This window comes from Amblyraja radiata, chromosome 13 (genome assembly GCF_010909765.2).
Source record: "Amblyraja radiata isolate CabotCenter1 chromosome 13, sAmbRad1.1.pri, whole genome shotgun sequence".
Classification (NCBI taxonomy): domain Eukaryota; kingdom Metazoa; phylum Chordata; class Chondrichthyes; order Rajiformes; family Rajidae; genus Amblyraja; species Amblyraja radiata.
In genome coordinates, this window is record NC_045968.1 from 34,908,206 (window position 1) to 34,932,039 (window position 23,834).

Here is a 23,834-nt window from a genome sequence, read left to right on the forward strand (position 1 = left end):
CAGTACCTTCAGCAGCCATACATGCCCAGGCCATAACACCCCCACCACCGTGTTTCACAGATGAGGTGGTATGCATTGGATCTTGGGCAGTTCCTTCTCTCCTTCACACTTTGCTCTTGCCATCACTCTGATACAAGTTAATCTCATCTGTCCACAAGACCTTTTTCCAGAACTGTGGTTGCTCTTTTAAGTACTTCTTGGCAAACTGTAACCTGTAGCCATCCTATTTTTGCGGCTAACCAATAGTTTGCATCTTGCAGTGTAGCCTCTGTATTTCTGTTCATGAAGTCTTCTGCGGACAGTGGTCATTGACAAATCCACACCTGACTCCTGAGGAGAATTTCTGATCTATCGGACAGGTGTTTGAGAATTTTTCTCTATTATAGATAGAATTCTTCTGTCCTCAGCGGTGGAGGTCTTCCTTGGCCTGCCAGTCCCTTTGCGATTATTGAGCTCACCAGTGCTCCCTTTCTTCTCAGTGATGTTCCAAACAGTTGATTTTGGTAAGCCTAAGGTTTAGCTGATGTCTCTAACAGTATTATTCTTGTTTCTCAGTCTCATAATGGCTTCTTTGACTTTCATTGGCAGAACTTTGGTCCTCATGTTGATAAACAGCAATAAAAGTTTCCAAAGGTGATGGAAAGACTGGAGGAAAGACTAGGTGCTGAGAGCTCTCTTATACCTGCATTAAGGAGGCAATTAAACACATCTGAGCAATTACAAACACCTGTGAAGCCATGTGTCCCAAACATTATGGTGCCCTGAAATGGGGGGACTATGTATAAACACAGCTGTAATTTCTACATGGTGAAACCAAAATGTGTAAAATAACCTTTAATAAAATCTGACAATGTGCACTTTAACCACATGTGATTTTTTTCCATTCCAAATCTCAAATTGTGGAGTACAGAGGCAAATAAGTAAATGATGGGTCTTTGTCCCAAACATTATGGAGGGCCTGTTTCTACGCTGTGTGACTCTCAAATTCGGAATTTCATGTGACAACCTCTTCCCGGACAGATTTGTGGCCATGGACCTCTGGATTTTGATCAACCTTCCCCCTGTAGCAGATGACGAATGATCCCCTCGCCACCATCCCCCCCCCCCCTCCCCCACCTCCTAGTGCCCCTGAACAAGCTGGCTGCTGGAGATGTTCTGAAGCATTGCCAAGTCTGTGATTATGGCCGGCGGTTGTCATGGTGACTCCTGGAAATCCAGATGACTCGCTCTCTGGGGGAAGGGTGGTCTACTCTCCTCGACAGCACTACCTGGCCACGTGACTCTGAACTGCCCTCACAGTAAGCCACTGGTGTGCACTCTGACCTTTCCCCCGCCCCATGACCCTACTTGTGGAAGCATCCCACTGGTGCAGCAGTGTTGACAACCTCAGGCCATTCAGCCCATTGCTCCCTGACTCTATCATTCAATAATATCACCAATGATCTGTCGTGGACCAACCACATTGAAGAGTCAGCCAAGAAGCCACGCCAACGCCTCGACTTCCTCGAAATTGACCATATCTCTAGTAACTCTGACCAACTTCTATAAAGCAAACTGTCGGGTTGCATCACAGCTTGGTTTGGGAACGGCACCACCCAAGAACGCAGGAAATTGCAAAGAATTGTGGATGTAGCCCAGTCAATCACACAGACCAGACTCCCCATCATCGACTCCATCTGCACTTCACTCTGCCTCGGGAAAGCAGCCGACATAATCAACGACCTCGGCCCACCGAGTCCACACCAACCATCGACCACCCGTTCACACTAGCTCCATGTTGTCCCAATTTCTCATCCGCTCTCAGCGCACACCGGGCAATTTACAGGGTGATCGCTGGGCGGCATGGACTCGTTGGGCCGAAGGTCCAGTTTCCGCGCTGTATCTCTAAAATCTAGAGTCCTAAAGTTTGATTCCATTTGGGACAGTTGGCTGAGATTGATGCCAATGTGGGACTTCTCAAGGTGTCAGGAACGACCCTTGAAGCCGCCACTATGCCCCGCCCAATCACCACATTCTGGCTTTGGAAGCTGGGTCAACTGAGTTGAAAAATGTTGAACCATTTAAATTATTGGCATGCTGCTCGCTAGGAATATTGCAGTTCCAATTAGGCATTCGGAGAGCCAGCCCTGCCCGTTGCAGGATTTAACAACAGATACTTGGCAGGAGTAAGGAGAGCCGTGTGGAGAGAAGTCTGGCTCAGCACTCCACTTCTCCCTCAGAGACTGCCTTCCCCCCCGTAACTCGTGGACCAACCACATTGGATGGCCCTGTCTGTGTGGAGTTTACACGTTCTCCCTGTGACCCTGTGGGTTTTCTCCCGGTACTCAGAGTTCCTCCCACACTCCAAACACGTACAAGTTTGCAGGTTAATTGGCCTCAGTAAAAATTGTAAATTGTCCCTAGTGTGTAGGATAGTGCGAGTAATCGTTGGTCGGTGCTGACTCAGCGGGACGAAGAGCCTGTTTTACACCCTGTATCTCTGAAGTCTAAAGTCCAAAGCTTACATCCCAATGGTATGAGCATTTAATTCTCCAATTTTAGGTATCTAAGCAAAAGAGCCCCTCACCCTCCCTCACCCCCACTCTGTGCCCCACCTGGATGTGCTCCTATTACCCCCTTCCCTTCCCCTTCTCTCCCCTCCCCTACCATATACTTACATCCTTTTCTCTGGTCTAACAATTCACGCCTCTACTCCCTTTGTATGACACAGTTTTCTATGTGTGTTTTGCTCATGATTTTAGCTTCTGTGGTTCCTGGTGCATGTGACTTTCTAACCCCCCTCTCTGTGCTGTGTGTCCTGTGTGCAGGAAGCTGGGGTGCAGCAGTCTCCATGAATGTATGTCACAATGATGATGGCAGACCAGATACCCTTGGAACTCCCTCCTTTGTTGAACGGAGATGTCCCCATGATTCCTCACCTGGTCAACGGGGACGGGTCGCAACAGGTGAGTGAGTGAGTTTGGGGGGGGGGGGGGGGGGGTGACTCTGGGTCTTTGCCGAAAGGGGGGGCGGGGAGAGGGGTGGGTCACCTGTCCCTGCTATGAAACGATGCTGTTGGTTTATTATTGTTATGTGCACCAAGATACGGTGAAAAACGTTGCTCGCTTTCAAGTGTCAAGTCACTCAAGTCACAGTGAGTGGCACAGTGGTAGAGCTGCTACCTTACAGCACCAGAGACCCGGGTTCGATTCTGACTACCTGTGCTATCTGTATGGAGTTTGTACGTTCTCCATGTGACCGCGTGGGTTTTCTCCAGGTGCTCCGGGTTTCCTCGCACACTCCAAAAAAGTGCGGATTGTAGATTAATTGGCTTCAGTAAAATTGTAATTTGTCCCCCGTGTGTAGGATAATGCTAGTGATCAATGGTTGGCATGGATTCGGTGGGCCGAAAGACCTGTTTCGGCGCTGTATCTCTAAAGTCTATAGACCTGCTATGCTGTAGCATTTGCACCTTCTGCCCGACGGAAGTTTGGACAGGAGCGTAAGAAATTGCAGGGAGTTGTGGATGTCGCCCAGTCCATCCCTCAGACCGGACTCCCCACCATTGACGCCATCTACACTTCACGCAGCCTCAAGAAAGCCTCCAAAATAAATAAGGAGCAACATTTTCCAAAAATGTTTTTTCTTCAGAGGTGCTGCCGGACCCACTGAGTTGACGCAACAGTTTGTGTCTATCTTCGGTATAAACCAGCATCTGCATTCCTTCCTACAATCATTCTCACCTAGAGGGTATCTGGAATTAGCTGCCACAGGGAAAAATACAGAGTGAAGCTCCCTCGACACTGTCCCATCACACACTCCCAAAGTAGGTACAGCATAGGTTAGATGCAGAGTATGTTGCAAAGTTTGGACCTTATTTGGGGAAAGTGTTGATGAATTTCACTTCAGTGATGCAGAGAGAGAATTAGTGCCTTAGTCATCGTTGAGGGAGAATGGATTAACTGCAACTATAACTCAGCATCACGGTCATTGCTATGGCAACAGACAAGAGGGCATTAAATGCTGATTTCTCAGATGTGTGTGAAGGACCAAACTCTATAATTAATCTCCATTTTCAGCCGGTAGGGAGACGGAACACGAGATGGGGAGATCAAACGTAATTATTGGGCAGCACAATGGCACAGCGGGTAGAGTCGCTGCCTCACAGCGCCTGAGATCCCGTTTTAATCCTGACCTCGGGTGCTGTCTGTGTGGTGTTTGCACGTTCTTCCAGTCGCCACATGGGTTTCCTCCGGGTATCCGGTTTCCTCCCATATCGCAAAGACGTGTGGGTTTGTAGGTTAATTGGCTCTGTGAATCGCACCTTACTGTGTAGGGATTGGATAAGAAAGTGGGATAATATAGAACGAGTGTGTGAATGGGTGATCGATGGTCAGCATGGGCATGGTGGGCCGAAGGGCCAATTTCCGTGCTGTATCTAAAAACCTATTGAACTTAACCTGGTTCGGCTCTCAAGCAGCCACTCTTCATGTCACAACATTTAATAGACATTTGGATAGGGACGTGGATAGGAAAGAATTAGAAAGATGTGGGACAGTTGTGGGCAGGTGGGACTAGTGTAGATGGGACATCTTGGTCAGCATAGGCAGATTGGGCTGAAGGGCCTGTTTTTGTGTTGTATGACTCTATGACTCCATAATAAACCGGGAAATAGCTTGAGAACAATACTCGACATTGAAAACATGACTTTGTGCAAGTTTGTCCCATTTTGATTTGGAACTGCCGGAAGTGACAAAATGTAATGGTTGGCGTTGCCAGACCGAAGATAGATACAAAGTGCTAGCGTAGCAGAGCGGTTCAAGCAGCATCACTGGAGAAATGGAATAGGTGACGTTTTGAGTCGGGGCCCTTCTTCAGCTGTTATAGGCCGAAACCTCACTATAGTTGGACTACGACACCCAGCATGCCTTGCAGAACGTGGGAAGAATATCATGTTGCCAAGACAACAGACAGTTGCCAGGGCTACGTCTCTGTTTGTCTTGCCATGTTATTGTCAGAACAAAAGTAATCAAGTCTCGGGGAGAAAGCCTATGGGACTGGCGTTGCCAAGTCTGCAGAGCCTTCCTGGAGGGCAAAGGGTTTACTCCCTCACAATGTAATAGGAATAAAGCGCAGGAGGCTGAGGGGTGATCTGACAGAGGTGTAAAAAATCATGAGGAGAATAGATGGGGGGAATGCACAGAGTATTGAAACAAAGAACTGCAGATGCTGGTTCATACACAAACATGAACAGTGCTCGAGTAACATAGCTGGCCAGGCAGCATCTCTGGAGAACGTGGACAGATGACGTTTCTGGCCTTGGTCCTTCTCCCGAACCTCACCTATCCATGCCCCAAATGCAGTTGTTTAGCCTTTTAACCAGAGTAGGGGAATCAAGAACCAGAGGACATAGGTTTAAGGTGAGAGGGGACAGATTTAATAGGAACATAAGAGGTAACTTTTTCACAAGGTGGGTGCTGGGTATATGGAACGAGCTGCCAGAGGAGGTAATTGAGGGTGGCCAGTACTAAAATACTGTAGATAGAGCAAAGGGGAAGATACAGAGTGCAGAACATAGTTCTCAGCATTGTAGCGCATTGATTGCATAGTTTCATTTAGATTATTATTGTCTTAGACAGGTACATGGATAGGAAAGGTTTAGAGGGACACTTCTTCAGACTGGTTACATTTCAGCCATCGGTCTCAACAAGGAACGTAACCCGAAACGTTGTCTGTCCATTTCTCTCTGCAGATGCTGTCTGACCCGCTGAGTTCCTCTAGCACTCTATGTTTTGCTCAAGATTAGGTAGTTAAGTTCATTGTCACGTGTATGGTGAAAAGCTTTTTTGTTACACGCCATCTAGTCAGTGGAAAGACTATACGATTACATTTGAGCCGTCCACACTGTACAGATACAGGATAAAGGGAATAACGTTTGGTGCGAGATAAAGCCCAGTAAAGTCCGATTAAAGATAGATTAAAGGGTCTCCAATTAGGTAGATGGTAGATCAGGACCACTCTCTGGTTGGTGGTAGGACGGTTCAGTTGCCCGATAAACAGCTGGGAAGGAACTATCCCTGAATCTGGAGTTCTTGGTGCAATCTTAAAGCCTCGATTGGCAATCTGGCAATGCTGTTGATTTTGAGCCGGCTAAAACTGATATCATCTCAATTCCCTGGAGAATCCTTCCAGACAAAACAACCCTGCACACAAGAGACTGCCTTGGCACTTATCTCCAATGTCTGGAGCAAAGACAGGGTTTCCTGCACTGACTTTTATGACAGGGAAAAGCACCTGACAGAAACATAATGTCCCTTTAGCAACACTCCTGATTAACTTTACCCCGGTGCCTGAAGGTGGCTTTGAACTCTGCACGGTATAGTTCAGTTTAGTTTAGTTCAATTTAGTTCAGTTTATATTAATTTAGTTTAGTTTAGTTCAGGTTCATGTACACGTATTGTAGCTTAATTGGCTCCGTCTGTAAATTGTTCCTCGTGTGTCGGACACTGGGATCACTGGTCGGCGCAGATTTGGTGGGCCAAAGTGGCTGCTTCCATGCTGTTCTTGAACTAAAGTTAGTTTAGTTTAGAGATACAGCATGGGAGCTGGCCCTTTGGCCCACCAAATCTGCGCTGACAATCACCCTGGTTCTCTCCCACACACTATGGTTCTATCCCACGCGGTTCTCCCATAAGCTAGGGTACTGTCTGATTCATTTGTCCTCATTACGGACATTGGACTTTGTCTAATTGACTATCTAATCAGGCTACACACAAATGCTGGAGAAACTCAGCGGGTGCAGCAGCATCTATGGAGCGAAGGGCCGAAACGTTGCCTATTTCCTTCGCTCCATAGATGCTGCTGCACCCGCTGCTTTCTCCAGCATTTTTGTGTACCTTCGATTTTCCAGCATCTGCAGTTCCTTCTTAAACATCTAATCAGACTATATCAGACTTTAATGTTATATCTTTGTACTAAATGTTGTACCTTTTATCCTTTATCTTTGCATTGTGGATGGCTTGATTTAAGTAATCTTTTTCTTGTCTGGAAAGCGTGCAAACAAAGGCTTTTCACTGTACCTCAGTACACAAGACAATAATAATCTAAACTAAACTATGGAACTGATGCGCTACAATGCTGAGAACTATATCCCGCACTCTGCATCTTCCCCTTTGCTCTATCTACAGTACTTGAGTTTGACACGATTGTATTTGTGTACGGCATTACAGGTACCTGTATCTGATCTGTTTGGATAGCGTGTAAAACAATGCTTCTCACTGTACCTCGTGACAATAATAAACCTAAACCTGGTGTCTCAGCCCAAGAGATGGCACAGTTGGCGGTGTGGCACTCCCTCTGTGGCAGACGGACGATCCCGCAGGCTTGAGTTTGGGATCATTACTGTCAAGTGTACCCAGGTACAGAGTTGGACTCTGAAGAGTCTGAAGAAGGGTTCTGACGAGAAACATCATCCATACCTTTTCTCCAGAGATGCTGCCTGACCTAAGTTACTCCAGCATTGTGTCTCCCATAAGATGTAGGTGCAGAATTAGGCCATTGAGTCTACTCCGCCATTCAGTCATGGCTAATCTATCTTCCTCTCTCAGCCCCATTCTCCTATCTTCGCCCCATAAACCCTGACACCCCTGCCAATCAGTCCGTGTGTATCTTTGGACTCAGTAAACAATGGGTTAAAGTAAATCGGGAAGGCAAGAGACAGGCTGTTCTAATGAAATCACACAGAGACACAACAGTGTGTTGATCGGGAGACTGCCTTGACATTATCTTCAGCTTTTGAAGCAAAGATTTGAATTTCCCTGCCATCCTTCCTGGCCCTGGGGATGTTCCCATCCTCTGCAAACCAGCTAACACAATGCAGATGTGTTTGGTGTGGTGACTGCTGTGCTGTGGTGAGGCAGGAGGGTGAGATCACCTGGGAGATGGCTCCCGACAAGGCAATGTTGTCCCTAGATGCCACTTTCTCACTTTGAGAAGAATAGATAAGATAAACGTCACAGCTCTTTTCCCAGAGGTGGCACAGTGGTGCACTGCTGCCTTACAGCACCAGAGACCCAGGTTCGATCCTGACTGTGGGTGCTGTCTGTATGGAGTTTGTACCTTCTCCCTGTGACCGCGTGGGTTTACTCTGGGTGCTGTCTGTGTGGAGTTTGTACGTTCTCCCTGTGATTGTGTGGGTTTACTCTGGGTGCTGTCTGTGTGGAGTTTGTGCGTTCTCCCTGTGATTGTGTGGGTTTTCTCTGGGTGCAGTCTGTGTGGAGTTTGTACGTTCTCCCTGTGACTGCGTGGGTTTTCTCTGGGTGCTCTGGTGGGAATAGATGGTATTTGGTTTCAATAAAATTGTTAAATCGCCCCTAGTGTATTGGATAGTGCTAGTGTCGCCAAACTTCTGAAATCTCTGGGGTGGAACCCTCTCCAAGACAGACGTGAAGCTCACCGTGTGACCTGTTTTTACAAAATGTTAAATGGTCAGCTCGACATAGACTACATGACCCACACCAAACCCAAACCAATTAGGAGCAGACGAGGGCATTCGATCCAATTTGTGATCCCAGCTACAAAGACAGATGTGTACAGCAATTCGTTCTTCCCCCGCACAATTAAAGCATGGAATAATCTCCACCCAACTATAGTTACCCAACCAGATGCAACTAAATAGTAAGATTAAACGAGAACGTACCAGTTTGAAGTTTGATCTGTATTTCATGAGGAGTTACGATGAGGGATTACATGAAGAACCCCGCCAGGACGCATGCGTGTCATTCTTCAAAGCAGCGGTGTGAAATCACAGATAACTGTAATGACTAAACATAGTAAGATTAGAGAAGAGATACCAGTTAAGTATATGATCAAGGGTGGGAGCGGAGGGCACGTAATCCCTCATCGTAACTCCTCATAAAATACAGATCAAACTTCAAACTGGTAAGTTCTTGTTTAATCTTACTATTTTACTTCGGAGTCACGTGAGTGACTACGTGAAGATTTTAAAGCTGTGTGATTTCATGCCGTGGAAACGAGTCCATGCATCACGTCTGCCTTGATTACTGTAGGAGGAATTGTGTTAACATAATTTGGACATGAATTCGACATTGAAATCATAAAATGTATTAACACAAATTTATAACCCCTTTTTATGGGTTTAAATTAATTTACAGAACTTAAATTTGTTTCTGCAAACGTTCCAGGTTTCATTACTGGTTTATTGTAAAATAATTGGAATGTTTTTTCCCCCCAGACCATCCTGCTGCCATGAGGATTTGGTCCATTGGTACATCCAACTGTATCGCTGCCGATGTAGCTGCAGCCCTGGTGGAATGAGATTTTAAAATATTAGTATCCACCCCAGCCTGTGTTAGCACCTGTTTCAGCCATCTTGAGATGGTCTGGACCGTCACTCTTTTGTGTGGTTGCTTGTGGCTGACCAAAAAGTGCCTTCTCATTGCCTCTTAGGATTTTTGTTTTCTCCATGTACAACGACAGATGTCTTATTATACACAGACGGTCATCTGTTTGGATATGACCTAAATTGTATATTGAGGCCTGCTGATCCCTGTCTGTTCTGCTTACTAACTCATGGATATGAAACGTAATATTTTCTGTTGAGGAAGTCATGTTGTCCAGTCTTAGTTTATGCAGTGACTGTACCCTCTGTGCCATGACCAATGCCATTAGCATGACTGTTTTTAATGTCAGTCTGTGTAGGGACAGAGCTGTTGCTGGAGACCAATTCCTGAGCATCTTCAGGATAATACTTACATCCCATATTTGGGAGTACCTGGTTCTTGGGGGATTAGTATTAAAAATTCCCCTCATAAGTTTTGTTACCAGTGGATGAGTCCCAACAGAGTAACGCTCTGTCCCCTGCCATAGGTAAGTCGATAGGGCACTTCTGGCGCAGTTGATGGCACTGTAACTGAGCCCCTCATCATAGTGGAGGCCTGCCAGATATTCCAGAACAGACGGGATGTTCATGTCTCTGTAGGTGATGTTGTTTTTATGGCAGTGCATCGCCCACTTCCTGATATAGACCAGATACTGTTTTTTGGTTGACTGTCTTTGGGCCGCCGAGATCATGTTCACTGTTCGGTCCGTCAGTCCCAGTTGTAGTAGAGGTGTTTTTAAACTCTACAAATTAATAAGTTCAAATGTTTATGGCATGGGTGGCTATCCCTTGTTACGGGATGTAGCAATAAATCTGGTCTATGTGGGATGGTGATACATGGTTCTAATACCATGTTTAATACCACTGGGAACCATGGTTGAGTAGGCCAATCGGGTACTACCAATACCAGACGCAGAGTCTTGTTATATTTTCCTTAATACCCGACTGATGAGGCAGGAAGGAGGGAATGCGTAAATAAACAATTTCCCCCCCAATGCAGCGAAAATGCATCTGTCGCCGCTGCCCCAGGGTCTGGTTCCCATGAAACATAATTTGACAAATGGTGGTTAAGTCTGGATGCGAATAGATCGATATCTGGTGTTCCATATTTTGCTGTAATATCAGCAAATACTTTTTTATTCAACATCCATTCGGTGTTTTCATTAAATTTGCGTGACCTGGTGTCTGCCACTAAATTTAGTCTTCCTGGTAGGTAAGTGGCTGATATCCAAATATCTCTCTGGATACACCATTGCCAAATTGTATTAGCCAGATTGTCACATGATGTCGATTTGTTTCCGCCCATGTGGTTAATGTATGCTACCACGGTGGTATTGTCTATCTGTAGTCTAACATGCTGGTGATATGATCCAGTACAATATGACTTTAGGCCATGGAATGCACCAAACATTTCCAGGTAGTTTATGCCCAGTGTGAGTAATAATGATGCCTCCTGAGCAGTCCATCTACCTCCACCGCTGGTGATGGTATTGGTGGCTCCCCACCCAAGTGCACTGGCATCAGTTTGTAGTACCATGGAAAGGTTACTGACAATGATTGGATTGGAACAAAGCCAGATGTTATCTATCCACCAATTTATTCCATTTTAGCTTGATTGGTAGTTTCATAGGTCTGTCAAAGTGACCTGCATTAATTTAGAGTGCTTGTATTTTTGCTCTCTGTAAGTTTTGGTAATGTAGAGGTCTAAATTGCGTGGCTGGAAAGGCAGCCACCATTTGCCAATTACTTTTGCTACCAATCTGATGGATGGTTTGCTGATGTCAATGAGGTTATGCAAGCCTCTATTAAATCTCTAGCCTTTCCCTTAGGCAGAGTCACCGACATGTGAACTGAGTCAATGGTGAACCCCAAATAGTCCATAGTAGTGGAAGGCGTTAGTTTAGATTTAACTAGATGGATAATAAATCCCAGTTTTTCAAATAACTGTTTTGTGGCTGTTACAGTTTGTTTGGCCAATTCCAAAGTTTTGCCCACAATGAGTATATCATCTAAATATGTCATGACCATGTGTTTACGTTTCCGTAGAAACGCTAGGGCTGGTTTCAAAATTTTTGTGAAACAGCCTGGGGAGGATGACCCATTTGGCAGTGCTTTATACTGCCAGAGTTGCCCATCCAGTTGAATTTTAAGTAACATCTGTGGTCACCTCGTATAGGCACTGAATAGTAAGCATCTTTTAAATCAATGCTGGCCATGAAGTAACCTTTGGAAATTAATTGTTTAGCAGTAACAAAGGTATCAATTTTGTCAGATCTATGGTGATGCGACAACCACCATCTTTTTTGTTTTTGATAAATATATTGGACACGAATTCTAATGGTTCATGTTGAGTTTTCTCAATTACACCTTTTATGTAAAGCCGCTCCAGTTCAGCTTGCGCTTTTGATTTTTCTTTATCAGAAGACACGAACATTCGGTTCGGTATATGTTGAACTGGAGGGCTGTACTTGTGTATAAACTCTATTGTATATCCCTGGTTACTGCTTAAGATGTAAGTATCGGTTGTTAACATGCTCCATGCATTCAGAAAAGAGTGTAGTCTCCCCCCAACCTCCATGCTCCCTGTATTTTGTAGGGAACCAGACCCACCTACCTCCATAGTTACCAGTGGCAGGTTTACTTCTTTTTGTAGGTTCTTTGCTGCTGTTGTTGCGCTGGTGTCTGGATTTTCGGTTTGGTTGGCGTTGGAGGTCCCCGCATCTTCCAAGAAGGCCGGCCTGGGCCATGGCCTAAAAAGACTCATGTTTTGAATACCGGGCCTTCGAGCTTTCACCAGTTCTGCTGGTGGGTGCGTAGGGGTGCTGTCTTTGGCTGTAGTGTTTGTTGATGTCCATTTTATTAGTCCAGTAGGTTCTCTTGTTCCTGCACCCCTTGCACACTTGTCTTTCCTTCTGCGGACCCCTCTTCCAGGTCAGCCCAGAACTGACCCACAGTGCTCCCCTCTGATGAGGTAGAAGCACTGTGCAGCCCTTCAAGAGGTACTGCTGTGGGTTTATCATAGGGCCCACAGTGACCCGACTCCATCTCCCGGAGTCTGTCACATTGGAGCAAATGCTCCACACACCGCTCCATCCGGCTCCAGCGCTCTCGGTCGCTGGCCGCCCGCGGTTGTTCAAAGTCGGACTCCTCTGAGTCCACGACCTTGTTTGTTTTTGTGTCTAGCCTTTCCGCCCGGCTGCGTGGATCTGGCCGGTGCGGAGGCGACATCGGGCACAGCTGATCCCACTATCGGTGATCCGAGTTCTGCTGGCTGCTGCTGGCTGCCCGCTGCTCGGCGGTCCTCCCTCACCAGCTTTGTCCTTACTGCCGTGGAGTGGATCTGGCCGGTGCGGAGGCGACATCGGGCATAGCTGATCCCATCTAGCCCACCAGCTTTGTCGCAGCCCGTTGGTTTCTCCACCTGCAATTAGCATGGTAAAAACACAAAAAGACCGCAGCTCTTACCTGCAGGTCCAAGTTTAAATTGTCACTACGGGGGAACGTCGTTCCACCCCGCCTCCTGCCGTTTTCGACTTGTCAAAAGTCGACGGCCCCATTTGAATAGTCTCCCGCCCGGCCGTGGTGTTCTGGCCGGCGCAGGACCAAAAGTCGGCACAGCTGATCCCTTACGGGGCTTGTGCCTTCAGCTGCTGCTGGCTCCCGCAACTTCGCGGTCCTCCCCAGCCAGCTTTACTCGCAGCACTTGTGGACACTATTTTGTCCAGCTTCCCCCCCTGTGTAAAAACAGCGCGGGGACAAAAACTACCGCAGAGTAAATCACTTACCTGCAGGTCGCGGTTTCAAACTTACCGCTGCGGGGGAACGCTCCACCCCGCCTGTCGTTTCGCAAGCGTGAAGCGATATGACACGCATGCGTCGTGGCGGGGTTCTTCACGTAGTCACTCACGTGACTCCGAAGTAAAATTTAAAGTAGCTCTTTATTCCCAATAACCCTTTCTGGCTTAAGCCCTCCCTTCACCACCTCCAGTTTAAATTCCATTTGGAATATTTTGGAGGACCAAGAAACCAAGAAAAACCAAGTACGGGGTGATTGCTGGTCGTCACGGACACGGTGGGCTGAAGGGTCTGTTTCCGCGCAATGTCTCTAAAAATCTTCACAAAGGCGAATGCCAAATACTAGGGGGTATAGGTTTAAGGTTGAGATAGGCAAAGTTTAATACAGAGAGTGCTTGGTGCTTGGAATGTGCTGCCAGGGGTGGTGGTGGAGGCACATACGATAGTGGCGTTTAAGAGAAGCGCAGCGAATGGAGGGATATGGTTCACATTCAGGCAGAGGAGATTACGTTAATTTGGCATCATGTTTGGCACAAACATGGGCAGAAGGGCCTCTTCCTGTGCTGTGCTGTTCTACATTTAATTTGCTAAGGTGGTTCATCAGCACCTTGTCAAGGGACAATGGGAACGGGCAGTAATTGATGCTTAAATTTGATAAATCAATAAAACAACTCCTCGTTGTCCATCTCAATCAATTTGAGAGCAACCATTTCATAGCCACAAGATTGCCTGCTAATGAAACCACAACCCTTGGCCTTTTGTTTATCTGCCCTTTTTCTCTGTATCTATCGCTATCATGCTGTAACTATATTCTACACTCTGGTATTTTTCCCTTTGCACTGCCTGTTGTACTTGTGTACGGCCTGACTGTACTCATGTACAGCATGATTTGACTGGGCAGCTCACAAACAAAGTTTCTCACTGTATCTCGGTACACATGACAATAATAAACTAACAACAAATGTGGCTACTATTTATTGCAAAACTAGGAACGATTAGTGTTCCTGAGAGTTAGCAGTAAGCTACAGATCATAAACTTTAGTTATAATCAGATTGCAATGGTTTATTCTTTCATGTTAGTGGTGATGGTATTTGTGGCTTTAGTTTAGTTTAGAGATACAGGGTGAAAACAGGGCCTTTGGCCGACGGAGTCCACACTGGCCATCGATCTCCCTACACTCTAGATCTATCCCACACACGAGTGGCAACGTACAATTTTAACTGACAAACTGTACGTCTTTGGAGTGTGGGAGGAAACCGGAGCACCCAGAGAAAGCCCACGTGGTCACAGGGAAAATGTACAAACTCCGCACAGACAGCACCCGTATTCAAGATCGAACCCGGGACTCTGGTGCTGTGAGGCAGCAACTCTACCACTGCGCCACTGTGCCGCCCCCAACATGCTGCTTGAGCCGCTGAGCTATCCCAGCACTTTGTGTGTTGCTGTCAGTGACCTAGCAAACCACTCAGCAGCCTCAAACACCCTACCCACTCGGGGCAATTTGATGCTGATGCTGGGTCTCTGGCACTGTGAGTCAGCAGCTCTACAGATGCGCCACTGTACACCAACGTCCTCACACAGAGGGTGATGGATATATGGAACGAGCAGCCAGAGAAGGTTGTTGAGGCAGGTAATATAACAGCATTTAAAAGACATTTGGAAGGGTACATGTGTAGTAGAAACAAGGAACTGCAGATGCTGGTTATTACACCAAAGATCACAAAGTTAAAACATATTTGGACAGATGCATGGATAGGAAAGGTTAGAGGGATACGCAGCAAATGCAGGCAGGCAAGACCAGTTTATATGGGGAATCCTGGTCGGCATGGATGGGTTGGGCTGAAGGGCCTGTATCCGTGCTGTATGACTCTATGACATCTTCCTAAGCCCAGTGGTGGCCTGTATCTCTGGTCACATTGAGCCCCAAATACAAAAGTGCTGGAATAACTCAGCGGGTCAGGCAGCATCTTGGGGCGGCACAGTGGTAGAGTTGATGCCTCACAATGGTAGACTCCCGGATTCGATCCTGACTACGGGTGCTGCCTGTACGGGGTTAGTACTTTCTCTGGTTGCTTTGGTTTCCGCCCACACTCCAAATACATCTAGGTTTGTGGGTTACTTGGCTTGGATACAATTGCAAATTGTTCCTAGTGTGCAGCATAGTGTTGGTGTATGAGGTCATCACTGGCCTGCGCAGACTCGGTGGGCCGAAGGGCCTGTTTCCGCGCTGCAGCTATAAAGTCTAAAGTAAAGCATCTCTGTAGAACATGGGTCGGGGCCTTTAGATCCTTCTTTTCAGGTAAGCCCCATCTCCAGTTCCTCGTATCTCCTTTCGAATCCCAAAATGTGGTTCCCAGCCGCTTTTGATGTTGTCATGTGGTGGGGGTTGAGTCCATCTTTTCCATAGTTCCATTCAATGTGGAGGATAATGGACAGGGGCCGTTTTGGGCCTTCCAGTCCCCGGTAGATGAGCGGTCGGGCGGGTCTGGGTCTGGGTCTGGGCCATTTAGCGTGGATCTGTAGCTAACTCTTGTCTCTCTGTCCTGCACAGGTCATTCTGGTTCAGGTTAACCCTGGAGAAACCTTCACCATCAGGGCAGAAGATGGGTCCCTGCAGTGCATCCAAGGTAAGCCGGCCAACCCGTGGAGAGAGGTGCGTGACGTCAAGGGTGGAGACCAGAGAGAGGTGGTGGCATCTTCTCCGCAAACCATCTAACGCGATGCAGATGCGTTTGTTGTGGTGAGGCAGGAGGGTGAGCTCACTTGGGACAAGACCCCAGATATGGCAAAGTTGTCCCCTGATGCCATTTTCTCACCATCAGGGGAATAGATAAGATAAACGCTCACAACCCTTTCCCCAGGGTGCGAATGAGAAAGATCAAGGTAGCACAATGGTGCAGTGGTAGAGTTGCTGCCCCACAGCACCGGGTACCTGGACACAATCCTGACTACGGCTGCTGCCTGTATGGAGTTTGTATGTTCTCCCTGTGGCCACGTGGGTTTTCTCCAGACGCACCAGTTTCCTCCTTCATTCCGAAGAGGTACAAGTTTGTCTTTAGAATGTGAGCGGTTTGTGGGTTCATTTGCTATGGTAAATTGGAAATTGTCCCGAACGTGTAGGATAGTACTAGTGTACAAAGTGATCGCTGGGCGCCCCATTCACAGTGGCAAAGGGCCTGTTCTCAGCCTGTATCACTAAAGTAAAGTCTAAAGTCGAGGGCATATGTTTAAAGGTGACAGGGGAAAGTTTAAAGGAGATTGGCGGTGCAGGCCGGTTCTCTGAACACTTTCAAGAGATAGCTTGATAGGGCTCTTAAAGATAGCGGAGTCAGGGGATATGGGGAGAAGGCAGGAACAGGGTACTGATTGGGGATGATCAGCCATGATCACATTGAATGGCGGTGCTGGCTCGAACGGCAGAATGGCCTACTCCTGCACCTATTGTCTGTTGTCTATTTGCGGGCAAGTTTTTTTATACAGAGGATGGAATGCGCTGCCAGGGGTGGTGGTGGAGGCAGGAAAGGTGGTGGTGTTTAAGAGGCATTTAGTTATGCAGGGAATGGAAGGATATGGACTGCGTGCAGGCAGAGATTAGTTTAACTTGTGTTCTGCATGGACATTGTGGGCCAAAGGACCTGTTCCTGTGCTGTATGTTGTATGCTGGAAAGGGTGCAGAGAAGATTTATGAGGATATTGCCAGGATTCGAGGACCTTAGTGTTTGGGCAGGCTAGGACTTTATTCCTTGGAGTGCAACAGGATGAGGGGTGATCTTACAGAGAGAGGTGTATAAGATCATGAAGGGAATAGATAAGGTGAATGCACGGTGTATTTTACTGAAGGGTCTGTTCCTGTGCTGTACTGTTCTATGTTCGATGGGCAGAAGGACCTGTCTCCATGCTGCCAATACACGATAGGAATGATGGGTGTAATGAAAGCTCGGTTTGATGGTTGTATGTGAGCCAGTTCACGTCTCCAGTTGCCCAGCCTGTTTGCTTCACAATCCCCCTGGGCTCACAGTGCAGCTGGTGCCAGTGGTTTTATGGAATGTTTCTGGCTGACTGCCTGACTGAGGGTCCAGAGGAGGTTTATCAGAATGATCCCAGGAATGACTGGGTTAATAACATATGATGAGCGTTTGACGGCTCTGGGCCTGTGCTCACCGGAGTTTAGAAGGATGAGCGGAGACCTCATTGAAACTTACTGAATAGTGAAAAGCCTGGATGGAGTGGATGTGGAGAGGATGTTTCCACCAGTGGGAGACTCTGGGACCAGAGGGAACAGCCTCAGAATAAAAGGTCGTACTTTTAGAGAGATGAGGAGGAATCTCTTTAGTCAGAGGGTGGTGATTCAGTGGAATTCATTGCCACTGATGACAGTGGAGGCCAAGTCTTTGGCTTTTTTAACGTAGTGATTGACAGTTTTTCATTAGGGTGGGTGTCGGGGGTTATGGGGGGGATGGCAGGAGAATGGCGTTGAGAGGGAATGAAAGATCAGCCATGATTGAATGGAGGAGTAGAGTTGATGGGCTGAATGGCCTAATTCTTCTAAAACTTATGAACATAAACCCCAGGATTCCGGGATCAGGGACTCGCTATTAACATGCACCAGAGGCAAGTGTCGAGCTGTTATTTTACTCTGTTCAGTGTCTTTGTTTGGTTGCCACGGGTAACGCAGTTACCTGCTTGCCCGTTGCACCTTAAATTAAAAAAAATAAACATTGCGACGCCTTTCATGGGCAAAATGAGTGGTGTTTGGAGAGCAAGTTAATACAGAGAGAGAGAGAGAGAGAGAGAGAGAGAGAGAGAGAGAGAGCGACACACGGGAGGGTGTCAACATGGTGCAGAGAGGGGACGGAGAGGCGGAGATGTTTAGGAGAGGGATCTCCTGAGGGCAGTGAGAGGGAATCGAACTGGGGAGGAAAGCACAAGCGGTTCGAAGGGGCGTTTTGGTTCCGTTTTAGTTTTAGAAATGCAACATGGAAACAGGCCCTTCGGCCCACCGAGTCCACGCCGACCATCACTCACCCGCACACTAGCACTATCCTACACACTAGGGACAATTTACAGAAGCCAGTTAACCTACAACGTGCGGCCCACCCGCCCCCACCTCTCTCCCAGCGTTCTCCTCCCTTCTACAATCAGTCTGAAGAAGGGTCCCGACCTGAAACGTCACCTTCCCATGTTCTCCAGGGATGGACACAAAGTGCTGGAGTAACTCAGCGGGTCAGGGAGCATCGCCAGAGTAAAAGGATGGGTGATGTTTCGGATCGGGACCCTTCTTCGTCCAGAGATGCTGCCTGAGCCGCTGAGTTACTCCAGCACTTTGTGTGTTTTTTTTTTTGCTAACCGGCCTCTGCAGATCCTTGTGCCTGCAACCTATCTAAAGCATCCTGCCTATTTCATAGATTTTACATTTAAGTTTATTATTGTCACCCATCCATAATCTCCAGGGATGCGGCCTGACCCAGGACAACTCCAGGCACGTTATCTCTCTTTTTAAATGTAAAACAGCATCTGTGCTTCCTTGTGTAGGAAGAAACGCCGGCCTTTGGTTTACACCAAAGACAGATACAAAATGCTGGAGTAACTCAGTGGGTCAAGCAGCATCTCCGGAGAAAAGGAAAAGGTGACGTTTCGGCTCGAGACCCTTCTTCAGACTGTAACACCCTGTTCAGTTCTGCAACGCTCTCTCTCGCTGCTCCTCCTCTGTATTCATTTGTACTTTTCATACCTTTCATTCAGTTGTTTTTTGTACATTTTCATATACCCTAGTTTCCCTCTCCTCTGACTTTCAGTCTGAAGAAGGGTTTTGAGCTGAAAGGTCAATTATTCCTTCTCTCCAGAGATGCTGCCTGACCCGCTGAGTTACTCCAGCATTTTGTGTCTATCATCAGGGGTTCCTTGTATATTCCAACTTCCATCCTCAGTGCGCTGACTGACGGAGGGGGAGGGGGTATTGGAGAGGCGGTGTGTGCTGTGTGTTAAGCTCGAACTCTGGGAGCCTGCAACACTTGAGTTCTAAATCGGTCGCTCTTATCCCAGCGGCAGACGTGGAGGCTGCGGTACTTTTTTTCCGAGCAGTCCGCGTCTGTCGCCAGGAGAAGAGCTCTGGGTTTTACAGAGTAAACAAAGCAACGGCCCAACTAACACAAGAGGCAGGTCATCGTCATAGAGTCATAGAGTCACACCACGTGGAAACAAGCTCTTCAGCCCAACTTGCCCACACCAACCAACATGTCCCATCTACACTAGTCCCACCGGCCTGCATTTGGCCAATATCCCTCCAACCATGTACCTTTCTAAATGTTTCCTAAATGTTGCAAGTACCTGCCTCTGCTACCTCCACCAGCAGCTCGTTCCATACACCCACTACCCTTTGTGTAAAAAAAAGTTTCCCCTCAGTTTCCAATTGAATCTTAATCCTATGTCCTGGTTCTGGATTCCCCTACTGTGGGCAAGAGACTATGTGCGTTTACCCAATTTATTCATCTCATGATTTTGTACACCTCTATTAGATCACCCCTCAGCCTCCTGCACCCCAAGGAATAGAGTCCTACCCTGCTCAACATCTCCCTTTTGCTCAGGACTTTGAATCCTGGCACCATCCTCGCAGATCACCTCTGTGCCTTTTCCAGCTTGACAACGTCTGTCCTATAACTGGTGTCACAGAGCGAGGGGGTGGAGGGAGGTGGTGGGGGGGCGGGGGGCGTGGGAGAAGGAAGGCATTTGTGTAGAGTGAGATACCCAAGACGTGGGCTTTGGTCAGAAGTTTAGACCGTGTGACCATACAACATAGGAGCAGAATTTAGACCATTCGGCCCATCGAGTCAGCTTTGCTAATATCTCTCTTTCCCTCTCAAACCCGTTCTCCTGCCTTCTCCTCATTGGGCCCTCCCAATGATATCTCACCAACCAGGCTCCGAGTGACTCCATTGTCTCATAGAGTCAGGCTCTTCAGCCCTACATGTCCATGCTACCTTCAAACACCAATCTCTAACAAGCCCATTGACCAGCACTTGGTTCAAAAGTTTTGGCCCGATGCTACTTCTATGTCATAAGATTGTCATAAGACATAGGAACAGAATTAGACCATTAGGCCCATTGGGTCTACTCCACCATTCGATCATGGCTGATCTATTTTTCCCTCTCAACCCAATTCATCTGCTTTCTCCCCGTAACCTTTGACGCCTTTATTAATCAATAACCTATCAATCTCAGCTTTAAAAATACCGCTATCTGTGCCAATGAATTCCACAGATTCACCACCCGTTGGCTAAATAAATGCCTCCTCAGCATTGCCCGTTTTTCTCCCTGCAGATGCTGCTCAACCTCCTGGGCTTTTATGGTTTTGTTTTGGGTCCCGGGCAGTTTGACCATCACGGGCAGATACAAAGTGCTGGAACAACTCAGCGGGTCAGGTAGCATCTCTGGAGAATATGGATAGGAGACGTTTCCGGTTGGGCCCATTCTTCAGAAATACCCCAATGGTCTGCCTAGCTTTCAGCTGAGACCATCTCGGCAAATCTTTGGCCAAGTGCCTGGAGACTGAACAGGAGTGACCCGGTGACGGTGACCGAATGCCAGAGCAAGGTGTTCTGACCTGCCCTTGCTTTACACTAAGCACATAGCTTACTAACAAAGGCTGATCTCCAAACCACACACACTCTTGGCTCCCCGTGGCCTGCGTGGAATCCACAACCTCCAACTCATAGAGTCATAGAGTTATACAGCATGGATACAGGCCCTTTGGCCCAACCTGTCCATGCCACCCAACATGCCCCAATCCACACTAGTCCCACAAGCCGCGCAGGCTCGAAGGGCCGAATGGCCTACTCCTGCACCTATTTTCTATGTTTCTAAGCCTGCGTTTGACCCATATTATACATCCTCATAAATCTCCTCTGCACCCCTTCCAGCTTAACAACATCCTTGCTGTTGCAGATAGCAAGGTGATGTTTTGGGTTGGGACCGAAGAAGGGCTCTGAATCGAAACACACCAATCCATGATTTTTGGAGATTCTGCCTGATCTGCTGAGCTGCTCAGCACTTTGTGTTCTTTTTTGTAAACCAACATCTGCTGTTCCTTGTGTCTAAATGTGCATAGAAGTTGGGTTGCTATGTTACAGCCGTACAAGAGGCTGCATTTGAAGTACTGTGCTCAGTCTTGGTCACTCTGTGATAGGAAAGAATGTCATTAATCTGGAAAGGGTGGCATGGAAGATTTACGAGGGTGTTGCCAGGACTCAAGGGCTTGGGCTACAGGGAGCGGTTGGGCAGGCTAGAAATGTATTCTTTGGAGCGCAGGAGGCTGAGGGGTGATCTTGTAGAGGTGTATAAAATCATGAGGGGAATTGATATGGTGAATGCACAGTCTTTTACCCAAAGTAGGGGAATCAAGAACTAAAGAACATTGGTTTAAGGAGAGAGGGGGAAGTTTTATTAGGAACTCGAGGAAAAACTTGTTCAGACAGATGGTGGTGGGTGTATGGAACGCGCTGCCAGAGGATGTAGTTGAGGCAGGTACTATAACAACACTTAAAAGACACTTGGACAGTTATATAGATAGAAAAGGTCTAAATCCCAAACATAGGGAAACCAGACAAGCTTGGATGAGGCATCTTAGTTGGCATGGGCTAGTTGGGCCGAAGGGCCAGTTTCCATGCTGCATGACTCTTTGACAACAAGGCCAACCTGTTAGAGAGTTTAGCAAAATCTATCAATTAAGTTTTGAGTAGTGGAGTTTTGAGCAGTGGAGTTTTAGTTAGTTTTGTTTATGGTCACGTGTACCAAGGTACAGTGAAAAGCTTATTTGTTGCCTGCTATCCAGTCAGCGGAAAGATCACAATCGAGCTGCCAAGAGTGTGGTGGAATTTTGAGTTGTGAAGTTTTGCTGAGATCCAATTTTGTGCTGTTTGTTCTTTCCACGCCATTGTTTTGTGTTGATGAAAGGAAAATATTGCTTTTAAAACGGCCTCCACAAGGAAACCAAAGGAAGGGAGCCACTGTGCCCGTCTAGTGTGAATTATGCAATTTAATAAAGCTGCTTTGAACAGGGCCTTTTGTCTGCTTGTTAGCTTGTCTCACACACCGTACTGTAATTAACCTCTGTGACGATGGCTCCCCAATTGCTGTTTTTCCTTTGGGTAAATTAGTTTTGGAAACTTGGCGAGTTCCTCTTGTACCTCTGCCTTTGATGTTTACAACGGAAATAAATCCTAGCTAATTTCACTGTCTTCAAAAAATGGTTTTGCCCCGAGGGCAAGTTGGGATAGAGTTTGTTCTTTGTGAATTTGCATCAGACGGTGTATTATAGACATGCCTGCGGAAGGAGAGAGAGCTTCAACCACCGTCAGGTAAGGTGCATTTTGCAGGCATCGTTCTTTGGAGTGATTAGGTTTAGTTTGGTTTGGTTTGGTTTAGTTTAGTTTGGTGGCTTAGCTTGGCATGGCCTGGCTTGGCGATACAGCGTGGAAACAGGCCCTTTCGCCCACCGAGTTCTTGCCGACCAGTGATCAGCCGTTCACACTCCCACTATCCCACACACTAGGGACAATTTACTGAACCCAATTAACCTTTGGAATGTAAGAGGAAACCAGAGCACCTGGAGAAAACCCACGTAGTCACAGGGAGAACGTACAAACTATGTGCGGGTAGCAGCCGTAGTCAGGATCGAACCCATGTCTCCGGCGCAGAGGGGCAGCGGCACTACTACACTGCGCCACTGTGCCACCCTGAGTGTTGTGTGCAGTTCTAGTCCCCCCCACCATTACAGGAAGGGTGTGGAGACTTTGGAGAGGGTGCACAGGAGGTTTACCAGAAAAATGCCCGAATTAGTGGGTATCAGCCACAGGGAGAGGTTGGACAGACTGGCATTGTTTTCCCTGGAACGTCAGAAGTTGAAGGGAGACCTGAGAGAAGCGAATAAACTTACGAGAGGCATTGTAAAGGTGCTGTCTGAACATTTGACCTGGGGCGGAAATGACAAAGACTAGAGGGCATAGCTTTTAAGGTGAGAATGATAAAGTTTAAAGTTTGTAAAGAGGGTGGTAAGTGTCTGGAACATGTTGCCAGGAGTAGTGATGGGGGCAGATACGATAGTAGCATTTGAGAGTTTTGCAATTGCCTTTGTTTCTAAGTGTTTGAGTTGCCGAACCAAGCCGTGACGCAAGCAGCCCATATGCTCTCTAGCGTACATCTGTAAAAATTAAATAAGGATATTCGTCGACATACGGACATCTCCTTGATCTTCTAACGCAGTAGAGATGGTTTCCTCTTGTGGGAGAATGTAAACCAAATGGGTGGTGGTGGAGGCAGATACAGATACAGAGGCGTTTCAGAGGATTTTAGATAGGCACGTGGATATGCGGGGAATGGAGGGATATGGATCACATGCAGGCAGATAAGAGATGGTCTTGTCATCCCGTCGGGCAGGGAGATTGTGGGCCGAAGGGCCTGTTCCTGTGCTGTACTGTACCATGTTCCATCCCAGCAGGGAAAAGCAGAAGGCAGTGAATGCCAGGGAGTTGCTGTCAGTTACATCCAGGCTCTCCAACTGCCTGGGAACCGTCTGTTTGTACAGGCCGGCTCTTTGATCTGAGTACGCAGAGAGGAAGTTATGGCATGCGTTTGTGAAATGACTGGTTCTGCCTTAGCTGGGGC

The 23,834-nt window shown here is 47.3% G+C and overlaps 1 protein-coding gene across 3 annotated transcripts in view; it reads left to right on the forward strand.

Annotated features, from left to right (window-relative positions):
• Positions 1-23,834, forward strand: part of fndc3b (fibronectin type III domain containing 3B) — a 173,103-nt gene that overhangs the window by 47,686 nt on the left and 101,583 nt on the right. For all 3 annotated transcript variants that reach the window (XR_004413787.1, XR_004413788.1, XM_033031744.1), the window contains exons 2-3: positions 2,808-2,945; positions 15,727-15,802. Coding sequence is in view for 1 of the 3 variants with exons in the window: in XM_033031744.1 (XP_032887635.1) it covers positions 2,835-2,945; positions 15,727-15,802 (187 nt within the window). In the remaining 2 variants the exon portion in view is untranslated. The remainder of the gene's footprint in view (positions 1-2,807; positions 2,946-15,726; positions 15,803-23,834) is intronic.